The sequence below is a fragment of the Rousettus aegyptiacus genome, unplaced genomic scaffold (assembly GCF_014176215.1).
Source record: "Rousettus aegyptiacus isolate mRouAeg1 unplaced genomic scaffold, mRouAeg1.p scaffold_m13_p_9, whole genome shotgun sequence".
NCBI lineage: Eukaryota > Metazoa > Chordata > Mammalia > Chiroptera > Pteropodidae > Rousettus > Rousettus aegyptiacus.
In genome coordinates this window covers 96,695,662-96,714,945 of record NW_023416312.1, presented here as the reverse complement: position 1 = coordinate 96,714,945, position 19,284 = coordinate 96,695,662, and the positions used below count along the sequence as shown (strand labels likewise).

Here is a 19,284-nt window from a genome sequence, read left to right as displayed (position 1 = left end):
AATGCACACAGGTGACTCTGATGCACGCAGAAGTTTAAGAACCATTGCTGTAGGGTACAGTTTGCAACAAAACATAGCATGCAGGTATTTATTGCTATCCACACTTACCAGGCGCCTGACTTTGGACAGCAAGATTTTGGGTGAGGGATGGCTATGCGTCCCTCACATTTGTGTCATTCCTGAGCTTCAGGTGGCAGTGGTGAGAGTTTGGAAAGCAGTTTGTTTGGTTCCTCCTCTCCTGTTCCAGCAGCGAGGTAGCTCAAATGGCAGCTCTGAGGCTGTACCTGGTGCTGTGTTAGTGACAGGCACTTAAAATGACCCTTTAAAGTGGACCGTGTGCCAGGAAGGGTACTCAGCATTTTATGTGTGCTCTCTCTTTTGGTCCCCATGGGAACCTGAGATACCTGCTCTCTCTGTTGTGTAGGTGAGGAAAGTAAAGGCACGGAGATGTGGCGTCTTGTCCTGACACAGTTAGTGCCAGGAGAGCCTGGAATCCCAAAGCCCCACGGTTTGTTGTATTGGTTCTAAGCAGTCTGGGTTCAAATTCCTTTTCTATTCCATACCAGCTGCATAACCTCTGTCAAGTCATTTTACCTCTCTGAGCCTCAGTTTCCTTACCTGTAAAACAGAGACAAGATGGAGACAGGTTTTCTGTGAGAACACCTACTTCAGAGGCTTTCAGCGGGGAGTACAGTGAGCATGGGAAAGCATCTGGGACAGTGTCAGCTGCCTGGCGAGGGCTCCTTCAAAGTTCCCTCGTCCACTGCCCAGTTGGGCTCACAGTTGACAGCATGGCCCAGGGCCCTCCCTGGGATGCTCACCTGTTGGTCCCTGCTCCACAACCACCTGGAACGTGGGCTCTGCTCACCGTCCTCTTGCATCCATGCCCAGGCCCCATCTCACTCAGCTCTTCAGCCTCTCAGGTCTCTGCCCTTTTCAGCCTCCAGCCCTCTCACTGAGCTCCATGTGAGCCAGCCACCTCAGGGTCTCACTTGGGAGTTTGCCACCTCCCAGGCCTGCTCCTCCTTTGCCCCTAACTTGACAGCCTTTTCTTTTTGCAGTCCCCTTCCTCCATGCCCTCGTTCCCCACATACCTCCGGGGAATTCCAGGGTGTTGACTCCTCCTTTCCCCCTGTGTCTGGCCCCTTTTGGACTTTACTCCTCTGAATAGCTGAGGTCCTATGGCAGGCCACTTACGGTTCTTGCTGTCCCCTCGGCATTTGTCCATTTATCCTTGCTTCACCTTCAATACCCTCATCATAGTGTTGTTCAGCCACCCCCTCTGCTCTCAGGCCTGAGTCCTCAGGGGGCTGGACAGGGTCCACACGACCGTGATGGGAAACACTCGCACACCCATACACCAGCCCCAGCAGTCCGTGTGGTGCAGGCTGTCTGCCGAGCTCCTTCCAGCCCCTTAGGTCCCTGTGTCTGCCGCGCCCCTCTGCCCAGTCTCAGCAGATGGCTGCACTTCCTGTTTCAGAAATGGAGGCTAGTGGGCAGTCTGAGGGAGGGGACCACACAAGACGGACACGGGTACACATCTTAGCAGTGCCTCTTGCCAGCTGTGTGTCTGTAGGAAAGATAATCGACCTCTCTGAGCCTCGGAGTCCTCCTGTGCAAGGTGGGAATGGTAATGCTCAACGTAAAGGGTGGATCGGAGGAGCAGATGGCACCCAGCTCGTATGTGGTAAACGGTGCCATTCATAGTGTCCCTCACTGGTGGATGGAGTTGTGGATGCATGTGTTCTGGGCTTGTAGCCCTCTCCCCAGTCTTAGAAGAGGAGCAGCAGGGACTTGGTGCCTCCCAGCCCCGGGCCCCCTTCTTCTCATTTATACCAGCCTGATGTCCTCTACCTGCCGACTTCCCACCCACCTCCACAGTTGCTCACGTCCATCCCATCTTCAGAAGTCCGGCTTCCCTTGCCCCTGCCCTTACTCCTCTCTTCCCACTCCTGCCCTTCATTGGGGAATGAGTAAAACGTGGTCTGTTCTGGCTGCGTCCATGGCCTCACTGTCCATTTCTTGTTCATCTGCCTCTGCACGGCCCTCTGCCTCCCCAGCCCACTAAAGAGTTCTCTCAGCTGGTCAGCACTGACCTCGTTGGCAAAGAAAATCCATCCTGTAAGTGTGACCTTCTGCGAGTCCGGCTGCTTTCTCACTGTTGACAGGTACCAGCCCTCCCGGGCCCCGGGCTCAACCCCAGGACCCCCACTGTGTCCTTTGTGCCCCTGTTCTCCAGCCTGGCTCGGCGAATCCTGCTGAAGTGTCCATCCAACTCTGGCCTCGCTCCTCATTTTCAGACATGTCTGTCCACTCAGCTGCGCGAGCCATTCTCAGGCCACTGCCCATGATGACCTCAGCTCCATATGCCCCCCGTGGCCACACCACCACTCTTGCTGTTTTTTCCTCCTTTCTCCTACTTCTGTGGCCCCCATGCCCTTCAGTCAGGCCACCAGTTGGACCAGAAACCTAGGGTCACCCTTGGAGTCCTCATTTCCTTCCTCATCTGCCCCCTCCCCACCCCCATCCCGCTTGCTCTCCCTAAATCCTTCTCAAATCGATTCTTGCTCCTTTGTCATGTCTTTCCTGACCCCTGCAGTGGGTCAGGGAGTGATTTGTTCTTTCAACAAGTGTCATTCTGGCCCCTCATATGTGCTCAGCACTGCTCTGGTTCCATTTTATCATGAGCTCTGGACTGTTGCTGTAGGACTCATGCTCACCTGCAGCCCAGAGAACATCGACTCTTCACCCTGAACACCCTCTGCACCTCCCTTGGCCTCCAGCCTTGGACCGCTGCTCCTTGGATGGACCCACTAGGTATGGATCATGTGGTCCTGACCTGCATTTTCAGTTTTCTCCCTTGCCCCTCAGCCTTCTTGTTTGATTCTCCAACCATAACAACTGGGTCACTGGTCCTGAACACACTGTGCTCTGGTGACTCTGCCCTGTTCATACATTGCAGCCCCTGCTTACAGCATTTTACCCTAACTTGTCTGACTGCCAGCCCCTTTGTCAATTGCTGACTCATTTGTGAAGTCTTCCCTGATTTACCCAGGCTGATTCGAGCGCTCATTCTCCCATGTTATCCCCAGGCCCCACCAACAACCTGTATGTTTTCTCATCTCCATGCCTGTGTACTCCCTGGATGGGTGGCTCATTGAGGATGGGGACCACATCTGCTTCTTGTCCTTTCTCTAGGGGCTAGCATGGGAAAGAAGGCACAGCACTGAGTAGGACACAGCCATCCTAACAGGTGTCTTTGATCCCCAGGAAGATCAAAGTTCCCCAATTTAGAGGCTGAAGACTTTATCTAGTAGAAAATAGAAGTAGGCCAGGGTTTGGCATAGTCTTCCTGGAAGGTTAGGTGGATATCTCTTGTCTTTATCTCATGGGGAGAGTGGTGAGTCTCATGATTGTCCTCACCTGGCAGTGATGAAAAGAAGCCAGCGCATCTGGCTGATAAAATGGCTGGGTACACAGTGGAAGCTGCGGCTGTTCTGATGAGTCAGTGGCTCCCTCATTTCTCAGCCTTGGTGGGAGCAGGAGTTCATCTTTTCCTTAATATTTGTGAATAAGGCTGGGAGGGGAATCATCCCAGAAGGGGCCATGGCTCTTTGATGTCAGCGCTTGGCTTGGCCACTCATGAAGTCCCACTTGGGTTTAGGGACCATGGAGGGTGGGCTGCTGTCTCATCCCTCCACTGCTCTCCTGCCTGCTGGGAGTTTGTTAGAAATGAGCTGCACATGATAGCCGTGGTCCATGAGGACAAGCAGTTGCCACCTTCTGCTGGCTTAGAAAGTGGGCAGAGGAAAGTATATACAGGCCGTTGTTATGGGTTGATTTGTGTCACTCAAAAAGATACTATGACGTCCTGACCCATAGTACCTCTGAACGTGACCTTATTTGGAACTAGGGTCATTACAGATGTAACAAGTTAAGACGAGGTCCTACTGGAGTGGTATGGGCCTGATTCAATCTGATCAGTATCCATATGAGAAGAGGAGAGAGACATACAGGGAAGAACACCATGAGGAGATGGAGGCAGAGATTGGAGTGCTATAGCTACAAGGCGAGGAATTCCAAGGATGGCCGCCACCTCCAGAAACTGGAAGAGGCAAGACCCTCCCCTTGAGCCTTCAGAGAGAATGGCCCTGCCAACACTCTGATCGCAGACTTCTGGCTTCCAGAACTAGGAGATGGGAATGGATACAACTATATGGTGTCTTTGGCGTGATCCTCAGCAGAGTTTGGAGGGACTGAGGGGTCAGTTTCTCATTTCCTGGGACCCATAAGAGTATGTGGAGGAGACAAGAACAGTAAGTGGCACATACACCTGCTGTTATCTGTGTCCAATGTGAAAGCGATCCCCTTAAAAAAAGAATCTTTCTTTTGGACCTGCACATTTCGCTGACTTTGGGGCGAGGGGATGCAGGTGGTAGGGAAATGAATGCTCTGTTTTGAATGAGAAAATATAGGGCATCAGTAGAGGTGTGGTGTTTGGGAGGGATGTTCAGGTAAACGCTGAGTGTATGCCACAGCAATTTAAATCACAGCCACTCAATTTTTTTTTTTAAATTTGCAGCGAAAAATCCGCCAGAACTACTTTGCTTCTGTTTCATACTTGGATACACAGGTTGGCCGCCTTTTGAGCTCTTTGGATGATCTTCAGCTGGCCAACAACACTATTGTTGCATTTACCTCAGATCATGGTAAGCATTTGGAAATGCTCTGGTGAGTCACTCAGAGTCTCTGAACTTTTCTGTGAATATGCTTTTCTAGATTGCCTTAAACATAGGCGCATTTTCTTTTGGGAGTCAGTGGTATCTCTGAGTCTGTAGTCTCCAGGTGTTTTTATGACCACCTTATTAGTTCTGGGACCTCTCTTGGCGTCTGTATGGGTCAAAGGAGCATGCTAGATGCTTGGGTGGTAGAGGTGGTGGGTGGAGGGAGCATTGTAGCAACCTTTTTTTCTTTGTGAACTCAGCAGGAAGGCCCACCCAGAAGCTCTCTTCACTCTGAGGCAGTTGCTTACTAATGGCCCTTCTCAAAGAGCCTTCCCAGCACTTTTTACATCTGAACTCCAAGAGCCTTCTCAGATCCATGCATGACAGCTTTTTGTGTTTTTGGTTATTTTGTTACACGAAATCTACAATGTACAATCTCTATCTTTTTTTTTGATATCAAAAGAATGCTCAAACCTAAAAAATTTGGAAATTTCCAACTTGGAGTATTCAAATTATCTTTTGCAAGGGATATTTTAAATCAGGGTTAAGGGTTGTTTTTCATCAAGGTTAAGAATTTGGAATCAACACACACACACATACACACACAGACACTTGCCTATGGTATGTCTTCAAAATTGAACAAGCTATCCTTATCTTTTGTTTTAATTGCGATAATTGTGCCAGTTTCACAGTTCATTTTTTGGTGGTACACACCCAAAAGTGAAAACCTGAGCTTTGAGACTTCAGTCAAGATAGGTGGGCACAGGACAAGGCAATGGTGACACTATGTCTGTAGGGGTCCCCGCCTAGTCAAGAATGAGCCCATCTCAGCAGGAAAGGTAGATCTGTGCGGGGACCCACTTGTCCCTTGGAGCTCAACTGAGGTATATATTGCTAGTTGCTTTCTAAAAGAAGATACTTTAGTTTGAGAATTTATATATATATATATATATATATATATATATATATTTCCTTTTGAAGGTTTCTTCATTCAAGATAAATGTCTAACTTCAAATAAAGCAATATTCAGGTGAAATCACCATTTCTTATGGTAATTCTAGAGGAATTTCTTGTAGGTGATGAGTTTTTGCTTCCTCTGTTTTTTTCCAACAGGAAATGAAACGGTGTCTAAAATGAACTTTAGCTGTGATGTGATTATTTGTTTTCTGTCATTTTGTGCTTTTTATGAACCAGGGTGGGCCCTAGGAGAACATGGAGAATGGGCTAAATACAGCAATTTTGACATAACTACTCGTGTGCCCCTGATGTTCTATGTCCCTGGAAGGACGGCTCCACTTCCAGAGGCGGGCAAGAAGCTTTTTCCATACATCGACCCTTTTGATCCCTCGGAATCATTGGAGCCAGGTATACCAAATGCTGACCTGCCTTACAGTAATAGCTCCTTTAGTTTATATAAATCCCTTTACCAAATCATGGCCTGGGGACTTACCCTGTCCATTTTCCAGCCCAATGTTGGCATTCACTGCACATATTTCCTGGGCACTTCCCATACTCTGAGTCACAGAGGAATGGAAGGCCCAAAGTGGACAAGTATGGCCTCTTTTCACAGGGAGCCATGGAAAGCAGGGTTTGGAGCCAAGACAAAGGAGCAGAAGGCATCCCCAGGTTGGGGAAGGCTATCCTAGAGGTGACAAACAATTGTAAGAATGGGACAGCAGACCGAGACTCTGCCCTGACTCCCCACCCCACTCCACAGATGAGCAAAACTCCATTACCTACTTCAGACAGGGACTCGGCCCTTCATAAGGGAGACATTTGCCGTTTTGGCAGTTCATCAGTCTAGTGAACCACTAGATCTGCAAAATTAGGTGATTCTCCTTCTGCCCTCCCAGACAGTGAAGGACAAGTTTACTTTGAGTTCCATGTGCCAGTCCTTTCAGGCTTTGAAAACAGCATAACCTTCTATTCTCTAGGTTGAAATCTCCAGTACTTAAGCCGTCCCTCTCAAGATAGTGTTAGACCCCAATGGTTATCCTGGTCTCTGTCTTCTAAAATGCTCAAGTTTGAGAAATGACTTCCAGAAATGTCCCCAAGACAAGATCCCCTCCCTGGGTGGGTTGGGTAGATTTTAGTGAGTTGTCTCCTGACTTGATATGCTCAAGTGCAGACATGAGGTGTGTCCTTCAGATGACATTTGCTGTTTCTGGAGTGCTTTGCCCCCTTTCTGGACTTCTGCATTTAACCCATCTTTAACATCTACATACTGCACTTATATTGATTCCTGTTTAAATTTTTCCTAGTTTTGGACCATCATTCTGGCCTTTCTGGATCTTTCCAAGTTTGCCTTCTAGAAACTTCTGTTGGGAGGTGTTCAGCAACTTATAAATTCATCTAACTGCACTGTCTTCTAGTTTATTTCCATATTTCGTGTCTAGCATAAATCTCTTCCCTGAACTTTGAACTTGGATTTCCAACAGCCTGTCACACCTGGCTAGTCTCACCTGCCAAAAGCTGAACTTCTGACCTTTCACCTCAGACCTTTCCTTTGACACTCTTACCCTTCTCAGAAAATAACAGTAGTCTCTCAGGCCAAAAACTTGTGGAGTCATCTCAACCCTGTCTTTCTCTCATATTCCATGTGATATGCAGTATATCAGCAAGCCTGTCACATTCCATTCAGAATTTGTCCATAGCATTTCTCACCATTTCATTGCCACCATTTTTGCTGGGTTAACTGCAGCAGCTTGCTAAGGTCTCTTGGCTGTGCCCTTGATCGCCTAAAGATTTTTATCCTTGCAGTAGCCAAAGTGATCCTGTGAAAACCCAAGTCAAATTCTGTCATAGCCCTACTCTGGAGCTTCCTATGCTCTCCCATCTCACTCTGAGCAAAAGTCTTTACAATGGCCGACAAGGCTTGATGTGATCTGGGGCCCTCCTTAGCTCCTTGACCTCATCTTTTTAGAAGGTCCCAGGCCAGTCGTCTTGTATAATAGCTTGAATTTGTGCAATAGTCTGGATTTGTCTGATTGCGATATCATGACGAGAGTCAGGGTAAACATTTTGACAGGCACTGCATGTGGGGTTGTGTGCTCCATTCGTATCACATCAGAGGCACTTCCTGTGCCATTATTAGGAAAGCCAAGTTCACTCAACTTGTTAAGGTGGTCATGTCAGCCAGGTTTTGGCATCGTAAAGGTAAAATTTTAAAACATTATTTTTATTTTGCTTATAAACCAAATGTGCAGGAAGTAAAATTAGGCAGTATAGAGAAAACCTTAAAGATACAGAAAGGCTAGAATGCTAGTCCAAAACAAAGATGCATTTGAATAGGAATCAAATAAAGTGCAAGAAATAGACTTTATATTAGTATAAACCACAGTGAGATATCATTTCACATTTATTAAGATAGCTGTTATCAAAATAAACAGAGAAAAAACAGTTCTGATGAGAATGTGGAGAAATTGGAACCTTCAGACGTTGCTGGTGGGAATGTGAAATCCTGCAGCCAGTGTGGAAAATGCTTTGGTGGTCCCTCAAAAAGATAAAAGTAGAATTACCATGTATGTGACTCAGCACTTCCACTCGTAGTTGCTCTCCCACAGAACTGAATACAGGTATTTAAAGAAAAACTTGTACACAAAGTTCAATTTATTATTCACAGTTACCAAAAGATAGAAACAACCTAACTGTTCATGAACAGATGACTGGTGAACAAAATGTGGTAGCGATACAGCAGATTATTATTCAGCCTTTAACGGGAAGGACAGCCTGACCCATGCCGCAACATGCGTGAACCTTAAAGACGTTATGCAGAGCAAATGAGCCACTAACAAAAAGACCAATGGTGTATCATTCACACATCTAGAATAGGCAAATTCATAGAGACAGAAGGTAGAATGGCTGTTGCCAGGGGCTGGGAGGAGGAGGAAGTAGGGAGCCATTGTTTAGTGGGCACAGGGTTTCAGTATGCAGGATGAGAGGGAGCTGGGGAAGGGTGTTGGCGACGGCTGCACAATGTGAATGTGATCGATGCCCCTGAACTGGATGGACACTTGAAACTGGAGAGGGCGGCAAAGATTCCGTTGTTTGTATCTCACCACAATGAAAGGAGAGAGATGAAATGCAGACACCTGGAGAGGAGCGATCTGCAGGGTGGTCCTCTGAGACACGGGATGTCCTGTCCGCAAGAGACCTTTACCCAGTGGCTTGGGCCTCCACTGTCGGTCCTCGCTCGGTTAATGACACACCGATGGACCAAAATGCAGTAGTCTTTAAAAGTGCCGAGAGGCTGAGGGCACCTCAGTTTGCATCCTGTCCTTGTGTGAGGGGCCGAGATGGCTTTGTTCCTAAGATTCTTATGCTGAAAGTACACGTTGTAAAAGAAATCGCAAGACAGCCCGTGGAGCCCAGACGGGCTTCTTTACGGAGCCATGCGGGATGTGGTCTGCTTCTGCGCTGTAACGGTCGCTGGGTCTCTTCCTCCTCCAGGCCAGCGAGCCGAGGACCTCGTGGAACTTGTGTCTCTCTTCCCCACGCTCGCGGGACTGGCGGGACTGCGCGTGCCACCTCGCTGTCCGGTTCCCTCGTTTCACGTGGAGCTGTGCCGAGAAGGCCAGAGCCTTGGGAAGCATTTCCGACCCCATGACTTGGAAGAGGATCCGGCCTTCCACGGGGATCCCCGTGAGTCCATTGCCTATAGCCAGTACCCCCGGCCCGCAGACTCTCCTCAGTGGAATTCTGACAAGCCGAGTTTAAAAGATATCAAGGTCATGGGCTACTCCATACGCACCATAGACTACAGGTTCACTGTGTGGGTGGGCTTCAGTCCCCACGAATTTCTGGCCAACTTTTCTGACGTCCATGCAGGGGAACTGTATTTTGTAGACTCGGACCCTTTGCAGGATCACAACATGTATAATGACAGCCAAGGTGGAGACCTACCCCGATTACTGGCACCTTGAGTTGTGCCGACCACAGAGGGCATGTATATAATGTGCTCCCTTCCCGCTGGAGAGTGAAGGACTTAGAGCTGGTTACATTCTGACTACCCACAACACCGGAAGCAGGCGAGGGCCGGGCGGTCACAACATGTAGCGGCAGTTGAGCCTAGCTGTCTGTAACAGCCGAAACTTTGGATTGGGTCTTTATTGATTTCTATTTAGTAATTGAACTGGGGCTAGACTGAACCTGTTCTTTCTTTTTTTCCCCCCAAAAGCTCATTCATTGAATGAATGAATGAGTACAGAGTGAGCTAACTAAAATTGTCATACCTTTAGACCTCAAGACCGTAATAGCCAAACATACCACTATACTCAAGAAACACCTTAATTATTTGTGGAGCTTAGTGCATTTCAAAAAGTAAGCATACATCAAGTCAGATTTGACACTACGTCCCTGGTTCTTTTGTTTATGACTTAATAATATTCATATGTATCCCAGTATATTAAGGATATTACTTCAACCTGTAGTCCAGGTATCTTTATAAATTGTAAAGTGAAATGCTAATGCTGGACACCATGGCCTTAAAGTCTTGATCCTTAACTTTTCTTTCTAAAATTGTAAACTCTCAAAAACTGAACTTAAAATATACAAGAAGTGATTAAGGTGGAATTTCTGCATCAAATAATAAATCGTGCTCGGTAAACCAGAGGCATGAGATGTATGGGGAATTCAGTAAAAAATTCTAGAGATTTTCTGGCCCAAATAATAAGATATTAGCAAATGATGTAACCCTTGAACCCAAAGGCCGTCTGTTAAGAGGCAGTGTGAGTTACAATGGGGAACATTTAAAGGCGTGACTGTATCCACGAATTAGGTCACTCAGACCCTGTTAGCATTCTCCTTCCTTGGGGATGGTTGGCTGCAGACATCCATTATCCAGGCTGCAAATATTCTGCTCTTAATTGCTGCTTAAAGGCAACATTAATTTTATTAAATTCTACGCTATTTGGAGAGTTTTGGAGGCTTTTCATTAGCATACTATTAGGTCATCTCCGATCTCCCAGAACGTCGTTCTGTGTTCCCTCGATGCACATGAAAGTAAGCAGAAAGGCAAATGGCTGTGGTGAGCTTTGCTATGTCATCGTCAGAAGGACGGAAAGTTCACAGCATCTTCACAGTATGTCAAAGCTGATCAATTATCAGGAGTCACCAGAAGAGTCCAGGGCTTTCTGTATAAACACTGACTACAGTCTTGTTTCAAAGTGGGTAATTTTAGGAATTCTGTGTTTACAACTGCTTCAGTGTTTCAAGGTAAATATCTGTGAAGGGAGGATAATGGCAAATCAGCTTGAGTTACTGCAGGCTATTAAGTCGTGACCCAAAAAGACGAGAGGTGGTATCGCATGACTACTTCAAGTCAGTCAAAACTAAGAATTCCCTGATCAGCCTACGATAGAGGTCTACATGGAGTAACAGGACGATCTTGTAGGTAATTGACCTAGCGTCTGGCCACAAGAATTTCTGCCTGAGCAGCGAAGGCCCTGTTCACGTCTGCCGATGCTGACGATGGGCTCCCTCGCGGAAACCTTTACATGCAGACGGCTTCCCTCAGCCTCTCATTTCTCCATCTTCAACCTCTTATGGCTCTTGTCACCTCTGCTAGGATTTTGACAGTCCAGTCGGTAAATCCCTCATGAGGCACTTCCAGCGCCTTTCGCTTTATCTCCTACTCCACAGTTACAGTAAGGTTTAGCACAGGGTTTTGTTTCACGTTCGTTTGCCGCTCCTGTTGGCGGCAGTACGCACTCCTTGTCACTTTCTTTCTCGCTTTGCTTCTTGACAGTGTTAGCATCAAAAATCTCAGTTCTGCTCTTGCCGAAGTCATGAGCCGAACCACGCAGGCAGAGAGTGAAGTGACTTGCACGTAGGATGTGCAGCTGCCATTCTGGCAGTAAACCGCATCCACCCGCGTGACCAAAGCGACATCTGGCTCTGGTCTCTGTGGGGCGCTTTGGCTAGAAGTGCTTCTATCTTCTCTCCCCTTCACGAGGGCGTAACCTCAGAATGCTTCAGCTCTCCTTAGCTTATAGCTTTTCTTGGCCTCTCTTTGCGAATCTATCTCTTTGGAAACCAGGAAGGGTGCATTTCACGTTCAGGGGCACGCTCCTCCAACTCCTCTCACGGGTTATGGTTGCTTTTTGCGTTTCCGACACTGGACCCAATTTAGAGCCGGATTTCGCTTCCTTTTGCGTGTCTCTGACACGCATTGGGACGAGCAGCCACTTTCTGTTTCAGATGTCAGTGCTGACCACACTCCTCATCTTGACTTGACTTAGAGAAGCCACATCTGTGCTGCTTCGCGTAACCTTTCTCCTATCCCACTGAACTGGACGTGTTTTATCAATGGCTCCCCAGTCAGTTTATTTGCAGAAAGTGTCACTTCACTGCAGCAAGAGTTGTTTTATACAGTCTGGTTGAAAGCAGCACGAGTGATCCCCGAAATTGTGAATGGCCTTAAATCAGGGGCTCACACCCGTGAGCATGGATCGGAACCACACCAAGGGCTTGGTAAATCAGTGTGTCGTGCCCTTCCCGCAGAGCTTCTGATTCAGTACGTCCGGGCTGGGGCTGGATCATTTCATTTCTTATCAATCACACTGCTTCCCTGAAGACCACAGTCTGAGAAACACTGCCTTACGTGCGTGCCGTCCAGCAGACACCAGGCACATGCGACTATTTGATTTTAAAGTAATTAGAAAGAGAAACATTTCCAAAGCATACTCCCAGTTGGACTTGCCACACTTCACGTGCTCAGTAGCCGCATACGTGTGGTTTGTGTCACCATATTGGACAGCACAGCTCTAGGAGCTTTCTGTCGTGGCAGAAAGTTGATTTCATGGAGCCACCCTGGGCAAACTCTGAGTTTGAGCTGCATCCACCAGGCTTTGTTTGGGCAAGGCCCTCCTGTAAGCCGCTTCTCGACCCTGCGTTTGCCTGCAAAGACGTGTCCAGAGGTGAGTGAAGTGTGTTCGGTCTCAGCCTAGCGTAGGAGTTCACTCTGGCAATCAGCCTCTTCCTCTCCACGCCATGGCCATCGCCTCAGCCTATCCCGAGTAGTTTACCCACCCCTCCTCTCTCCTCCCTGGTCCCTAAAGAATCCATGTGTCTTCCTGAAGTCCCTCTTTGATCCTGCCCTTTGAGAACACCGTTAGTGCCTACTACCAGGTCTGCACAGACCTTCACTGAGAAATCGGCGTCTTCCCTGACTCCACGAAGCCCCTTTCCTCGGCCGACCAGTTTGCACACTGGTCCCACACTCTCCTGTGCCGATCCCTACCTCCCTGTCCACCCCTAGGTTGTCCCCTGCCGCCTTCCCCATCCTTCCATGACCATTCTTCACATCCTGCTCCCATGCCCCCACCTCCGAGAGGCTGAGGGTTTGTGATTCTAGCCTGTGTCATGGTATGAAGTGACGTCACTGAAGAATCTTGTGATCCCCTTATTCTAAAAGCAGCATGTGTTTCCTGATCATAATATTGGGTTAACTGTATAGAAATTGGAAAACAGAAATTTAGTAAAAGGTCAGAAAACACATCGGTACTTTACCCCAATAGTCACTTAATATCATCTTTGGGGCATGTGTGAATATTTTACACCATTGTCATCACACTATATGCTTTACCACGCAATTTTGTATTCTTGTTTTTTCACTAGGTAGTATACGTGGTTATTACAGATTTTCGCAAAGATACATTATACCAGTGGTAATATATTTTATCGTGCAGTGTCTGTCATACTTTACTTAACCTTCTTTGGATTATCGGAAATTTATGTGATTTCCAAATTTTCAGCATTGTAAATAATGTTCTGATGAACAACTTTGTGAATAAAATGCTTTTATGTCTTTTGAATTGCTCCCGTAGGATAGTCTCTCGGTGCCAAGCAGTCAAAAGCTTCTCTATATCTCTCCTTTCTCTACTCTCCTGCTACCTTAGGGAAGTAAAACTGAAAATAAAGCAAACAAGCGCACAAATAAAAACTATAAAAAGCAATCAGCCAACAAAGCAGCATCAAGAACAACAAGAACAAATGCACCCCTAACGATAATAGATGAAAGAGGTATCCTGCTTAACCTTCTGATTCTTTGCTTCTTGGTGAGCCTGATCGTGTTCTGTCAGTATGACTGCCGGGTCTCTGTATGTCCAGTGTGCACATTCACCTTTAAATTTTGGCAGTGGGTTTCACTTTTTAAGCAAGCAAACAAATTGCTTCTTTCCTATGTCCCCCACCCCCTCCCCCGATCTTTTCCTGTTAAACGTGGAGACCCCTCCTAACTTGGAGACCGAATAAACATTCATTTTCCTTTGTTGCTTTGTGTTTTGGTTTATCTCTTCTCTCCACATCGTTATCAGAGTAACATGTGCTCATCGTGGACGATGTAGAAAATGGTGATGATGAAAAAAGCCCACCCTCCCGAGTATAGCCCCCGTTGATTGACATTTGTGCATTTCTTTCTGCTCTTTCCCGTGCCCACGTACATATGTACAGATATGGACATTTACAACGTTTGCATGCACTTTTTAAAATTGTGGTAAAATGCCCTTAGCATGAAATGTACCATCTTAAACGTTTATAAGTGTTCAGTTCAGTGGCATTGAGTACCTTCTCATTGTCACGCTACTGCCACCTCCATCTCTCCACAGAAGTATTTTCTTCTTGCAAAACTGAATCCGTTCCTGTTCAACAGAAACTCCTCATTCTTCCCCTCCTCCCAATGCTTGGTAAATGCCATCCTGTTCTGTCCCTATGCATTTGATTACCCGGGAGAACTCATATAAGTGGAATCATGCAGCATTCGTCCTTTTGCGTCTGGCTTATTTCACTTAGAATAATATTCTTAAGGTGCCTCCATGTGGTGGCATATTGCAGCATTTCCTTCAGTCTAAAGTCTGAGCAGCGTTTCATAGTGGATAGCCCCCATGTTGGCTATCCAGTCACCCTTCGATGGACACTTTGGTGGTTTCTACCTCTTGGTTATTGCAAATAAAGCTGCCATGGTTATGGTGGTGCAACCATGTTTGAGTCTCTGCTTTTCATTCTTTTGGGTATAGACCTAGCGTACATTCACGTTTAGTCTCTTAAAAGCTTTAGGGCATGCGCTGAGAGGTGAGTGAGGTGACTGGAGGAACCTCACCTTGGCTACAGTGGGCAAGATTTCTGGAGGATCACAAGGGGCTGGCCCTCCTCTCGGTCCTTGGCTCTTCTCTTTCCTCCTTTCCTCTGGATGGCTTTGAGTGAAGACATTGTAAATTTCCAGCTGGATCAGCACAGGCTAGAAGGATCGGGTGAAGCTGAGCAGGTGAAATGTGTGCAGTGTAATTATTGCTGGCTTTTTTATTGTGAAATGGTAATATATGCACCTCCATGCATTCCCATAGGACCCATACACTTGGATATTCTAACCTGCCAGGAAATTTCTCTACACCTGCCGGCCCTGGAGAAGTCTAATATGAATATTCTAATGACTGAGCTCTCGCTTTGTGCTTGGAGCTGTGTGCACACCAATTACCGCCAGGATAGGATCCTCATTTCCAATGGGTAGGTGAGGATCAATCTGGTCCCAAGACCCCATCTTACCACCTGCTTTTTGCACCACTCTGGAACCAACCATCTCAGGTTGGGTCCTTCAGGAAGCTGATGCTGAGAAGGAGTTAGGGTGCCGAAGGCTGCTTGGTGGCTACCACCCACTAAGGGAGCAGGGAGCAGTCAGGGTTGGACAGGGTGTCCTTTCAGCCTATGACTACCAGCCCCTCAGGGAGCGGCAGAGCCAGGATTGTCATCACAGGTCATCAGAGGCCCACACTGGGTCCGGTGTCAGGCCCTTGCAGTGCCTGAGGCCTTGCAATCCATACTGATGCGATGGGGAAGCGGCATCTGGCTTTGGTGCCCAGGAATGGGTGTGTGCTAAGCTGCACACATAGGCACCAGCCGCCTTTGTACCTGCAGACCTCGCTCCACCCTGCGGCCAGCTGGGCTAGGAAGGGTTGCGCTTCCGGGCCATTTGCTAACCATGCATCTGTTCGCATCTGTGTAAACATGGCTGAATGGGAGAGGGCAGATCTGGGTACAAAGCATTGTAACGCAAAACAGATTTAAGTCCGCAGACACTCGCTCTGTAAGAGGCTCCATGAGCGCACTCCCCTCTGTCACTCGGTGCCGGGAAGGGTCCCTTCTAGGGCAACCTGTCAACTGTGGCATGTGAAGGGAGGCGCAATGAGGTTAGATGGATGTGAAGAGGAAGGATGCACTGGCTCAGGGCAGAAGGCCGCAGTGAAAAGGGTCATTTGAACTGGGTCTTGAAGGTAATAGGGGTCTCATTTGGTAGGAATTGGGGGACGAGCCCCCAGAAAAGGCCAGATACCTGAGGTAAATGAGAAGGTTTTTCGCTGGGGTGATGAGTTTGTGGAATGCCCCCAAGGTGGAACCATGAATTCGGGTCCACTGTGTGATTGTTGTTATATGAGCTTCAGAGATTTTGATATGCTGTAAGGTTTCATTCATTGCCTATAGTCAGATGTGCATGTGTGCATGCGTGCATGTGTATATGTGTGTAGGGTGTGTGTGTGTGTGTGTGTGTGTGTGTATCTGCACATGTGCATGAGTCATCAGCTACCCAGATATGGCTGGTCAGGCTCCTGTTCTCTACAGAGGGAGCATGGCAGGAAGCAGAAGCTTCTGTGGTCAAAAATCTGGGGTTGATCCTTGGCACTACCACTCTTGGAGTATGAGCCTAACCAAATCACTTTTCTTCTCTGAACCTCACTTTTGTCATCTGAAAAATGGGCACAATGTAAAAATCCCCTGAGTAATACATCTCTGTGTCATAGATGTGAGGGTGACATGGGATGATTCTTGTTGAGAGCAATCTGTAAACCATAAAGCACTCTATTACTAATAGTGGTTAAAGAGGCATCTCTGTTTCCACCAGAAGGCTTTGATAGGTAAAAAAGAGTGTGGCGTGCAGGCCTGTGTTTTGAAGCCTGCAAGTGGGAAATACAGACAGTGAAAGCCTCTAGTTGGAAAGGATGAGGAAGAGCTTTGACACCTTTGGTCCCAAAGGTCATGACCTTCTTGGGTGCTCAGATGCTGTCCAAGAATTTTGACCAAATATGCATATTGGCCCTTGGGACCAATGGAAAGGCAGATTAAATCAACTCAAACTGACAGGGTTTGAGAATTGAGGGCTGTGTCAGTGCCAGGAATTCATAAAGCTGGGAGCCACTTTGCTTATCTGTGTGGGAGTCAGCGACAGCCTGCTGCCTTGGGTTATACAGGTCCAAGATCTAGTGGCTGCAATTTCGTTATCCATAAAGTCTTGGTAACCAAGAGTATTTTCAGAAGCTTGACCAAAAATGGATGACACAAAGCTATTTACAGAATCCTGAATGTTCTTTAATTATCCCTCATGATGTTAAGTCATATATTACACTACAGAGATATTGGTGTGTTTGCTAGACCCTGCAAGAATGTTACCGATAAATTGTCTTGGCCCCTTGTTATCTTTCTGAATTCTGAAACTTACCTGGTCCCAAGAACTGTGCATTAGGCATTGAGCACATGTGAAACACCAATAACATCTAACACCAATAAGAGCCAACATTTGTTAAGGACTTGTGGAAGGCCTGGGTTTCTGGATATGTGTTCTTCCTCTAGCCTTCAGCCAGGAGGGATGCCTTTCCTGGGAGAGCCAGGACTGAGACTCTGGCCTTGGTCAACCTGGATGGCTGGATACCGCACCTCCTGCCAAACTGCACCAAGATGCAAAATCTCATTGGGTATCGATCACAATTTTTGTTTGTGGAAATGGGATGAAAATTAGGAAGGGCAAGCGTGTGCATACTAGTCATTTATATCTCTGACAATCATCCCACCATGTTGCTTCATGAAATCCCGATCCCTCTGTGTTCCCCCAATGGAAGTTATACAAAACCTGGGTCCACTCACAAAATTCTGGGATGTTGCATCATTTAGGGGTCTCTGGTTTTGCAATGTAGCCTTCTTATAGCCATAGCCCTAATATCTTTGAGCTTTTTATTTGATTTATGTTTTAGAATCCATCCAATTTGTATTGAAAGTTATTGACTTCTGTTCCAGTTTAAATTGATGGCTTAATATTTGTACAGAGACTTTTAGAGACTTTTGTTATTTTGTTTTAGGCACTGTATTCTTTTAACATATACTTGAGTTCTTCCAATGTCTCAGTTATACTATCTGTTGAATGAAATCCTCTTATTTGCTGGAGATCTTCTTCCCACAGTCTCTAACCTTTTTTTTTTCAATCTATGCTGGTTAATCTCTAGGCCTGTTCTGCAGGTGTCATGCTTGGAGAATTTCTTGAGATACATGATATATATGATAACATACAGTCATGTGTGGTTTAATGGCAGAGATATGTGCTGATAAATGCATCATTAGGTGATTTGGTCATTGTGCGAACATCATAGAGTGCATGTACACAAACCGAGGTGGTCTAGCCTACTACACGCCTATGCTGTATGGTATAGCCTGTTACTCCTAGGCTAAAAGTCTATACAGCATGTGACTGTATTGACTACTGCAGGCAGTTGTAGCACAGTGGTATTTGTGCATCTAAACACATCGAAAAATAGAAAAGCTACAGTAATAATACAGTATAAAAGATAAATAAGGTACACCTGTACCAGGCGCTTACCAGGAATGGAGCTTGCAGGGCTGGAAGCTGCTCTGGGTAAGTCAGTGAGTGACTAGTGAGTGAATGTCAAGGCCTAGGACATGACCGTGCACTACTATAGACTTTATAAACACTGTCCCACAAGCCCTTCCCCGAATCCCTCCAACAGGGTCAGAAATAGAACACTGGCGCTGTTAATGCTGCTGCATGAACAGGGATGTGGCTGGATTGATTGGAAGTATCGAGGGGAAACTGGTTGGGTAAGGCGTAGGCCACCATAATAGTGGCTGTCAGGAGGGAGTGGAAGGTGGCCTGAGGACCTGTAGGAATGGGAAATAAAGATGAGACAAAGGAGCATAGGGGATTGCCATGCCAGTGTGGATTTGGCTATTGCATGTTGAACCAGTGGTCAGATTAAGTAATTTTGTGGTGTGCATAAAAAAAGAGAGTGTTTAATATGGAATTGGTATAGAGCTAAGGACTCGATAATCTGACTTTGGACAATTGTTTTTGGTTCCGTTGACCCTATCTGGCACAAAGGGCTCTCTCTGGCATTGACTTGATGGAAGCACTATATCTTATCTGTGTTTTACATCATTACAGCCTAAAAGTATTTCCAAATTACAGGGGCAGGCTGGCTTCACCCTACCACAGAGAGCTTTTACTAAAGTGGTGGTGCCACTTGTTAAGGTGGGTCCTGTGGACCTGTGTCCTTGTACAGGACCTTAGGCCCTCAACCAAGAATTCATGGAAATGTACTCTGAAGACCATCAGGCTAGACCTGGGAGGGCTGTGGCACCCCCTGAACGTGCAGCACTGAGGCGACAGGCTCCTCTGGGCTGAAACAGGTCAGTGGGTGACCGATTGGGAGGTCATCTGAACTCTCAAAATGGATGTGCTGTGAGTGAGGGGGACTCTATTGCCAAGTGTCACAGAGAAAAAAAATCT

General features: G+C 46.9%; 1 protein-coding gene across 1 annotated transcript in view; it reads left to right on the top strand.

Moving 5' to 3' along the window:
• Nucleotides 1–19,284, top strand: part of IDS (iduronate 2-sulfatase) — a 47,287-nt gene that overhangs the window by 8,641 nt on the left and 19,362 nt on the right. The window contains 2 exon segments of the mRNA XM_036226514.1: nt 4,583–4,709; nt 5,919–6,089. Of these exon segments, the coding sequence (XP_036082407.1) occupies nt 4,583–4,709; nt 5,919–6,089 (298 nt within the window).